The following is a 10777-nucleotide window of genomic DNA, read 5'->3' as shown; positions in this document are numbered from 1 at the left end:
CATTACCTCTAGAGTTGGCACATATTCATAATATTTTCTACGCCAGAAGAATTCGGCTTTATCGATCTGATTCTTCGCAAGAATTATCCACATCTGTTTACCGGTTAGCAATTTCATAGACTGCGTTAACTTAGAAGAAAATGAATTTTGCGGACAAAATTCTTAAAAAGGGAAAGAATTGTAACATTCATGACCAAAATATGCATCATTTTATATTTTGACGTATTATATTGTTATTTGCATAATAAATAGTATATTAATTGGATGTTATAGAGCCTAATAAACTGAGAATTTATCCATAATTAATTATGGATGATTTATACTCTTTGAATATTTTTAGCAAATGGGTAATTAAATGTGCATGTGACGTGTGAATGTGTGCATTTAATATGTACTAATATATATATATATATATATATATATATATATATTTAAATATGTATATAATATTATTATATATACATATGAAATTAGGGATAAGGAATCACTATGGAATCACACATGTAGAAATATAATAATAAATGAAATAGAATAGTTAAGTGGTGGAAAGAAGATAGGTACACTTCTTTATTTAAAATAAACGAGAGTCGGTTTATTGAAGGTATAAAAGAATAAAAATAATAATCATAGGAGGAAGAAGGGTTTTAGCAAGGAAGGGAGGAGGAACTCTTGAAATAAGAAGGAGGGGATCGAGCTTTTGGAGGGGATATTCATGCTTATTTTCACTTTGAGCTTTGTGAGCAGTTAGAACAGAGACAAGATCAGAGTTTCAAATAGAGTATCTGTTAATTATCAGGTGTGTATAAATCACACTTTTAATTTTACTTATTTTATGTGATTAATTGCTATGTGTTAAATTGGAGTGAATATTTGAATTATACGATGTGATACTGATATGATATGTGTTTAATTATGATGATGGAGATATATGCTTGCTGCAATAATTAGTATATTAAATTGGAATTATTTTGTGAAATGTGATATGGATATGTGATTGATGCAATGAATATGTGATTTGTGCAATGGATAAATAAAAGTGCAATTGATATATTTTATATGGCATTAGAAGTACTTGAATAATTGGATTAAAGATGATATGTGACAGTCTTGCTCTGGGTTCTACGGGTCATATTCAATGATAATGGACCTACAGGTCAAAGAAAATGTGCAAAGAGGGGCCTTCGTGGAAAGGTCAAATCAAAGAGGGGCCTTGGAAAGGTCAAATAATTAAAAGGGACCTTCGGGTCGTATGCAATGGAAATCCCGGGCAAGTACTAGGCTTGACCAGTCACAGAATAATAAACTGAACAGAGTGGCATATGCATATCTATATGGAATCATTTTTTTTATTTTGTTGATTATTTGTTATATATATTGGTTAAAGAATATAATTGATTGTTTGGGCTGTTGAATGAAAGGTAAGATTTATATATACTGAATTGTGGCTCATATAAACCACTAATATTTTTCAGGAATAAGATATCAGTGATGTTTTTGATTGACGTGGGTCATAGGAACTCAACATGTTATCAGGGTCAGCGGCTGACGTGTTTTGGCAACCTTCTCCTCCTCATCATTTTTGCATGTAGATAAATGTATAGTATACAGAGTGGTGAGAGAGTCTCATTACCGTTTACAATGTTTTAAAATATGTACTTGACAAATATTGATTTTTGAAATTATATAATATGTGTGTTTTTTTTAAATTTGAAATTATTTATAGTAAGTGCATAAGTCATAAGGGTTAGGTATGACAGTAGCAACTTTATATTTTTGGCCCGAATATTCCTTTGATGTATCTACATATCAATATGAACAATATTCACGGGTTCAATGGTATATCCACCATTGGTCTAAAAAAATTAAAAAAAAATGTTAGATTACATCTTAAATCGTAACCTATTAATGTTTTAACACGCATGTCAGAACCATTAATATATTGTTGATATTTAATTTGACCATTAGAAGGCTATTGTATTGCTCTCCAGTACTATTTAAAATTACACAAGCAACCATAAAAATGGAACTCCATAGATAAACTCAATTCAAAAAGGGAAACTCACAATAAGGCTACAATATGATTTTAAACAAATCCTAAAGTCCTTTATACGTGGAAATGAAAAGACATAAAAAAATAATGCACTCAATAGCATATTTGTCATAGCAATTGTTGGAACTTTTTTTTCTTTACAATATTTGTGTGTTACTCAAATGCTACAAATGGCTCAAATCTTTCTAAAACAAAGGATTGGAGGGATGGAAATTTACATCAGATTAATTATATTTACGACTCAAAGTGTGAAGGATTGGAGGGATGCTAACCCTTTTTATACCTCTAGCAAGATTAAAATTAATAATTGAGATTAAATGTTATTTCCAAATTCCAAGCAAGTGCGTCTCCCATTTAATTATGTTATGGTATCTACCATTGAGTTAATTATATTTTCCACACAATAATTAGGCGAATCGAGCTGACTAAGAAAACAAATAGTACATCTAATTAATAAAAAAAGGTATTCAATTGCAAAAATAGCAAAGCATGATTTATTATAGTTTTTACATTATTGATTAGAGTCAACTCAAAGAAGTAGTAGCAATTTAGCTGTATTAAAATAGAAAAAAAGTTGCGTTGACGTAAATGTAATTGTAGTCATAGTAATAATAATATGCATTTTGTAAAAGAAGGTTGGACTTATGTGAAACTCTCCCGTCCAGCAATAAATGTCTCATTTTTTATCCACTTGCGTTTTTAAAAATTAATTGACTTTATTAAAGAAAATGAGTAAAAAAAATTAATGGAATATGAGCCATATTTTAATATACTGTTTTAGTGTATTAGTTTTATAATACTCCCTCCATCCCTGAAAAATATGAACTATTTACTTTTTAATCCGTCCTTGAAAAATATGAACTATTTAATTTTGGAAACTCATTCTCTCTAATGAGGTGAAATTCATTCTCCATTAATAATACCTTAAAAAGTTTTTTTCTATCTCTCTTACTTTTCTAATTATACATTAAAATATGTGGCCAACCAAATGTCTATACTCTTTGAGGACAAAGAAAGTATAATATTAGTAAAATAAGCTAGTGAAATATAAGTTATAGTACTTGCCAAAAATAGTAAAAGTGAAAAAAATATTTATTAGCAAACGAGTGAAAAAAAAAAAATATTTAATGATAGACAACAAATGAAGTAGCATTTTAGTACTGTAGTTTGTAGCCTTGTAGGCTTACCATAGGATTCGCACCAAAGAAGTCAGCGAAACGCTGAAAAAACAGAGGAACTTAACAAACAGAGTATTTACTTAGAAAAATCTTAATCAAATCCACAAAACAAAAATTAAATCAATAATCATTTTCTTTTTAATAATTAAAATATAGAAACCCTAGATAAGATAAGTTTTTATTTCTATTGATTATCATTATCCTTAATAACTTAGATTTTTATCTACATAAAAATAAATTAATCTAAATCCACCATATAAGGCTAATATTCAATTTACCATATCTTATATTCCATAATGTTAAAATGGAAAAGTTAGAAAAGATAAGATTTTATTTCCTTAAATTATCATTATCTAAATTTATATCTCCCCATCTAGCCGTAAGTAAGACATTTCTTTTTGACACAAGATTTAAGAAAATAATATTTAGAAAGTTAAGCAGAGGGATAATAATGTATGAAAGAAAATAAAATAGATGTGTGAACAAAGAATAAAGTAGGTGAAAAAATAAAACAAAAAGGTAATTGTGTTGTATTTCGCTAATAAAATAAACGACTCACTTTACGTAGAATTTTCCATTAATTTTAGTGCTAAAAAATAATGCATTAGATACCAAGAGAAGGTGACGAAGCATCAACACTGACAGCACCAAAGTGTATGGTGAGAAGTTATGGCACAGTTTTGTTCAAACCTATGCCAGCACTTATCGGCAGCATGTCCGGGCTTTTGGCAAAGTTGACAGACGGGCTTGTTGCCACCACCAGATCTATCTTCTTTTCCCTGAAAATTTGTTGGTCGCAGTTTGTAATGAAATTGAATGATATTGTTGCAAGTTGTCGTTGAAAAGATTTCTTCTCATCGTACTAAAAAATCTGATCTGATAGTATTTTTTTTTTGTAACTTATATATCGATGATCTTCTTCTATAGAGAATGAGAAGGGTGTTTGTTAGTTGTGTTTGTTTATCTGTTTATTAAACCTGTGGCTGTGAAAGAACAAATTGTGATTATATCTTGGTCAAAGCCATTAAAAAGTTCCTTGTTTGGAATAACATGTGGTGGCTTTGTAGAAGTAGTAGTAGTAGTTAAAGATTATGTATGAATACTTGATCATATTAACTTACATTGAAAAGTTTTTTGTGTAGTAGTTTTTAATTGTCATGTTGAATCAAATAATTAAGAAAAAATAATCAAACTTTAGTAAATAGTTTGACACAAGCATCATAGGTGGATATATTAACACTTATTCACCAACTTTATAATAGATGTAGTTTGTGAAATTATTGGCAGTTGAGTAGAAACGATGACATATTCGGTTAGAATCTAAGATGCGAGCCTTGCCAAGACACCAACAAGAGGGGCACCGTTGACGGTTGAAGGCTCAGCTTGCTGATAGTTATCTCTGGAATCGGTGTACTGGTCAGCCTGATCGGGCCCACCGACGATGGCCCCCTCAAGCACATTAGGGTCATCGCTATTCTTGCGCATCCACTCGAAACCTTCTTGGCACCCGATGACCTGTGGATTTTGCTTGATCGACACAATGGATGCTCCTCTGTGGTGGACCCGTCTCGGGTAGTGTGACCCGTACCCGACCATGTAGCTCATTTTCTTCGGGTTGGATCCCAATATGTAGTCCACCTGAGACCTAGCGAAGCCCAATAGTTCGTTAGACCCGACATTGCCCCCGGGGCATTGGATGGTGGTCTTTGATTTGGCGAGGACGTCGGCGTAGGTTGACATTAGGAATGCGGCACTATTGACATACTGTAGATTGCTCCATGGTAGGAACCACAATAGCCCTCCATTGCTTCTCCTCACATTGCCATTCCCTTTCTGGATGCAATTGCACATGAATTCTTCTGCACCCTTCTTGTATTGTTCCAAATTTCCGCTTTTGGGCAGTTTTCCTAGTAATATCTCCTGAAAAGATCATTCAATTTTAGGACACATTTAATTCAATGGATGGATTAGTAGTACCTTTGCAACGAGCACTTGAGCTCCGGCATACTTGTCGTCCCATGAAAACATTCCTCTGGTGCCACCTGGATTCGCGGATTTGATGAACTCAAGGTATTTGGTGTCATTGGTCGCTTGTCTCAACCACACGGCAGCCCACAAAAGTTCGTCCTGTCATCACATATCATTTTCCAGTAATTAATTGCTTATTTAGTTTGCAACATTCTTGCATATATATGTATATCCACATACCTCGTAGCCACTGCTTGAATAAAATTGTCCAGCTACAGGAATGCTATTTTGGTATACGCCAGTGCGTTTCGTCGCAAAATCAAATAACTGTTCATCATATATACAAATCAGCATGCATCGCTAATTCAATCAATAAACAAAAACTGGAAAAAAAAGAATGAGGATATTATAAATTAATCATACCTGCTTTGCATGGTTGATGAGCCGAGACGAATAAAGTCTATCGGAACTGCGGAAAGCGATACCCGCAGCCGCGAAAGCGGCCGCGGTCTCACCAGCGAGGTCGGATCCGGGGTGCTGGTCATCAATCTTGTAAGCAGTTCTGGGCGTGGTCATATCTTCGGGCCTCATCCAACAGGAGTGGTCGGAGCCGCCATCTCCGACCTCTCCATATAGAATATTGGGCTTTGGGTGGGCCCTGAGCAGATAATCAGTGCCCCATTTGATAGCCTCCAGAGCATTCGAAAGCTCCTGGCGAGCCTCAAAATGCGGCCCAAATTCCACTACGCTCCATGCCAGCATTGTCACCGTGTACGCCATCGGCAACCCGAATTTCACGTTGTCTCCGGCGTCGTAGTATCCTCCCACAAGATTCATCTGCAATCTTTTTTATTTATGATTTTGGAATATATATAGTCTGTACATAAATATTTTGCATGGTAAAATTTAAGTTTTTCAAAAATTATAGTAATTCATATTTAAGTTTGAATAGGAGTATAAATAATTTAATTAATTTGGACGGATTACACCAGCGTCTTTGCCATCATTAAGGGCGGAATCTCCTCTCCACTTGATTCTCTGGTTACAAGGCAATTTGCCAGACCTTTGTGCTTCAAAGAAGAGCAATGATTTTGTTAGGGCAGCTCCATAATCCAATGAAACCGAGTTTTGAATTTGAACTAGAAATGAAAATCCAAAGGCTAAAAATAAGTACAACTTAGACATAGTTGTAATTTTAGACCAGATTGATTAAATATGCAAGTCAAAGTGTGTAAGAATGGAGGGGATGTTACCATCTTTTATACTAGTAGCCGGATTGACATTAATAGTTGAGATTGAATGTTATTTCCTAGGGATGACGCAGGTGCATCTCCCGTTAATGTTCTGGTCTAGTATGTACCATTTTAATTGGGTAAAACATGAGAGATAAAATACTTATGAGGCGATTCACATTAATTTTGTTTTCTTTAAATGGTTAGCCGACTTGTGACCATTTTTTGACCGGAACATTTAAAGGCATTTAAAAAGAGTGATCTGCAAAAATATCTCTACACAATATAGGATATATATTTATGGTACTTTGTACAAATATATCATTGTTGCACTTTCTTTACTTTTTTACATTAAGAGATATTTTAGTACATCTAAATTCGTTTCTCCCTTTCCTAATTTAGTTATGAGTTAGATCTCTCATCTCTCCACACTTTTCCAATTTATTTCTGATTTCTATTAGCCTCTTTATCTTTTCTATAATTTTTTCTTTCTCATTTATTTCATTTATCTCTTTTAACCGTCCAAAAAAATAGTCTCATTCGTGGACGGTACAGATTTTAATGAGAATTGACAAAACAAGAGAGAGGGGGAGAAAAAGTCGATAAAATAGAGAGATATGGAGATAAAGTGAGAAAAGTATGAGAAAGAAAGTTTCTATTTTTAGAAATGAGGCTATTTTTGTGGACATCCAAAAATAGCAAAGTGAGACTATTTTTCCTGTACGGATGGAGTATTAACTATACTTTAGAATAATTAATATTTTAAAACATTGAATGAAAAGTAGTATAAATGAAAAATTAATTTTAGTATTATATCATATTTTTGTTTAGCTAGAAATAACAATTTGAATAAATTATCATTTTTGAGTAGAAGCAAATGAAAGCAACAAAAAAAAGGTCTTTCAAATATAATTTTAAGAACATCCAATTGAAATAATAATGTATTAATCATGAATTTTGATAGAAAACATATACAAGTAATTGAATTTGAATATAGATAATAATGCAAATTGAAATTAATTTTTGGTCGGTTGTATATTACTCCACTTATTTTTTATTAGTATTTTAAAATATTAATTATATGTGAAGTATAACTAATAACTTAATAGATTAAAATAAATTAATAAGAAAAATATAAAAATCGAGAAAAGATAGACAGAATAGTGTCCTTGAGGCTGAAAGGGTAAAATAAAAAAGAAAATATGAAAAAGTACCTCAAATATGTAGCGCAACAAATTTTCATGTCTTTAGTTGCGTAATTTTATGATTTTTATGACGTGAATATTTGATTGAGAAATTGCTTTTATAATGTGATTTATCTTAAAATGTGCAATTATGTGAGGTAGTTAAATTTTGTTTAAAACCAAAAATGAGTGTGTTTAATTTAGTTAGTCCATGCATTATTCTTTTAGCCTATTTTCCTAAGTTATTTTGACCCCTATTTCTTAGATTTAATAATTTGATTTGGGATAATTATCCAAATTAAATTTAAACCTTGGGACTCATTTCGAAACAAATGCATCCATTTTTTATATAAACCCTTGTTCACCAACTTTATAATAGAAGTGAACTGTTAGAACTAATTAATAGTTTGTGAAATTGTAGGTAGTTGTGTAAGAAACTATGACATACTCCATAAGGTAAGACTCTAAGGTTTTTTTTAGCTATCTTACAGTAGATGAGTAGAATCTAAGACGCCAACTTTGCCAAGACACCAACAAGAGGGGCATTGTTTGCGGTTGCAGGTTCAGCTTGCTGATAATTGTCTCTAGAATCAGTATACTGGTCACTCTGATCGGGCCCACCGACGATGGCCCCCTCAAGCACATTAGGGTTATCAGCATTCTTGTGGAACCACTCGAAACCTTCTTGGCACCCGACGACTTGTGGGTTTTTGTGGATCGACACAATGGATGCTCCCCTATGGTGGACCCGTCTCGGGTAGTTTGACCCGTACCCGACCATGTAGCTCATTTTCTTCGGGTTGGATCCCAAAATGTAGTCCACCTGAGACCTGGCGAAGCCCAACAGATCGTTAGGCCCGACATTGCCCCCGGGGCATTGGATGGTGGTCTTGGTTTTGGCGAGGACGTCAGCGTAGGTTGTTATCAGGAATGTGGCGCTTGTGACATACTGCAGATTGCTCCATGGGAGGAACCATAAAAGCCCTCCATTGCTCTTCTGCACGTTGCTATTCCCTTTCTGGATGCAGTTGCACATGAATTCTTCTGCTCCCTTTTTGTACTGTTCTAAATTTTCGCTTTTTGGCAGTTTTCCCTGTAATAAACCCTGAAAATAAAAATTTAAATATGAAGTAATTTATACTACAACACATTTAACGTGGTGGTTGGATTTGTATTTTGTACTACCTTTGAGATGAGGACTTGAGCTCCGGCATACTTGTCGTCCCAAGAAAACATTCTTCTGGTGCCACCTGAATTTTTTGATTTGATGAACTCAAGGTAGCTGTTGTCGTTGGTCGCTTGTCTCAGCCACGCAGCAGCCCACACAAGCTCGTCCTGTCATCACATATCAATTGACAATTAGGAGTAACTATCTGCTTGTTTAATTCGCATTTCTAGCAACTTTTTGTTGTACATATATATATATACAAATACCTCGTAGCCACTGCTTGAATAAAACTGTCCAGCTACTGGAATGCTATTTTGGTATACACCAGTGTGTTTCGTCGCAAACTCAAATAACTGTTCATCATATATATATGAATCGATCAACATGCATCATCATATTGCTAAAGCCATAAATAAATAGAAAACATTTACTCCCTACGTCCACCATTATGTGTTCCACATTGACTCTACACAAGTTTTAAGAAATGTAGAGTAAATTGGATGGAAAAAGTTAATATTAGTTTTAAAATAAAATGTGAGTGGAATTTGGTTTGTGGATTGTGGGACCTATTACTTCATCTGCTCCACTTTAGGAGTTACATTTGAATTCGGCACGAGTTTTAAGAAATGTAAAAGAAAGTTAATGAAAAAAGATAGTGTAATGTGAGGACTACTTTTATATATTAGTTGTATAATAAAATGTGAGTGACAAAAGGTTAGTGGAATGTGGGTTATCAAAAATAGTAAAAAGTGAAGTGGAACAATGGGCATCCAAAATGGAAAGACTGGGATACATAATTGGGAACAAAGGAAGAAAAAAACGGAGAAAATTGTCGTACCTGTTTTGCATGGTTGATGAGCTCAGACGAATAACTGGGATTGGAGCGGCGGAAAGCGACAGCCGCAGCCGCTAAAGCGGCGGCGGTCTCGCCTGCCAGGTCGGATCCGGGGTGCTGGTCATCAATTTTGTAAACAGTTCTGGGCGTAGTCATGCCTTCTGGCCTCATCCAACAGGAGTGGTCGGAGCCACCATCTCCGACCTCTCCATATAGAACATTGGGCTTCGGATGGGCCTTGATCAGATAATCGGTGCCCCATTTGATAGCCTGCAGAGCATTCGACAACTCATGCCGGGCCTCAAATTGCGGCCCAAATTCCACTACGCTCCATGCCAGCATTGTCACAGTGTATGCCATCGGCAACCCGAATTTCACGTTGTCTCCGGCATCGTAGTATCCTCCCACAAGATCCACCTGCATTAGACAAAGATGTACTTATACCATAATATTTATGATTTATGATTTTGGAATATATATAGCCCATCATAAATATCCATCTACTTTGCATGGTCAAATTTAAATTTTAGACAAAACAAAATTTACATGTAAATTTGAATATGAGTATAAATAATTTGAATGGATACCCCATCGGCCTTGCCGTCGTTGAGGCCGGAATCTCCTCTCCACTTGACTCTCTGGTTAGAAGGCAACTTCCCTGACCTTTGTGCTTCAAAGAAGAGTAATGATTTAGTTAGGGCAGCTCCATAATCCAATGAAATCGAGTTTTGAATTTGAGCTAGAAATGAAAAACCAAAGGCTAAAAATAAGCACAACTTAGACATAGTTGCAAATTTAGACTAGATAGATTAAATTGGCTAATCAAAGTGTGGAAGATTGGAGGGGATGTTACCCCTTTTTATACTAGCTAGCAAGACTGAAATTAATAATTGAGATTGAGTGTTATTTCCCAGGGATTAAGCAGGTGCATCTCCCCTTAATTTTCTGGTATCTAACTTTTTTAATTAGGCACAACATGTTGAAATCGTATATTAAGTTTATTATGAAGTGATTCACTACATATTTTTCACCGAATAGTTTGGCGAATTGACCTGACCATTTTTAGGCAAGAACATTTAATAATAACTTATATTGTTAAACTGAGAAAAAATATCTATAATCAATGGCTAAAATAGCTAAAAATGATTAATATTTTTTTTAT

The 10777-nt window shown here is 34.2% G+C and overlaps 2 protein-coding genes across 2 annotated transcripts; both read right to left on the bottom strand.

The window, feature by feature from the left end:
• Positions 1–4482: 4482 nt before the first annotated feature.
• On the bottom strand, positions 4483–6381 carry LOC125189785 (endoglucanase 15-like). Its single transcript, XM_048087020.1, has 5 exons — positions 6184–6381; positions 5620–6033; positions 5437–5523; positions 5206–5355; positions 4483–5148 (listed from the first exon to the last, which is right to left on the bottom strand). The coding sequence occupies exons 1-5, from the start codon at positions 6379–6381 to the stop codon at positions 4549–4551; spliced, it is 1449 nt and encodes a 482-aa protein (XP_047942977.1). The 3' UTR covers positions 4483–4548.
• A 1609-nt stretch (positions 6382–7990) lies between these two features.
• LOC125189784 (endoglucanase 13-like) lies at positions 7991–10400 on the bottom strand. The gene is made up of 5 exons (XM_048087019.1): positions 10203–10400; positions 9619–10032; positions 9047–9133; positions 8798–8947; positions 7991–8717 (listed from the first exon to the last, which is right to left on the bottom strand). The coding sequence occupies exons 1-5, from the start codon at positions 10398–10400 to the stop codon at positions 8118–8120; spliced, it is 1449 nt and encodes a 482-aa protein (XP_047942976.1). The 3' UTR covers positions 7991–8117.
• Between the last annotated feature and the right edge of the window lie 377 nt (positions 10401–10777).

Source organism: Salvia hispanica, chromosome 5 (assembly GCF_023119035.1).
Source record: "Salvia hispanica cultivar TCC Black 2014 chromosome 5, UniMelb_Shisp_WGS_1.0, whole genome shotgun sequence".
Lineage (NCBI taxonomy): Eukaryota > Viridiplantae > Streptophyta > Magnoliopsida > Lamiales > Lamiaceae > Salvia > Salvia hispanica.
This window is presented reverse-complemented; position numbering and strand designations above follow the sequence as displayed.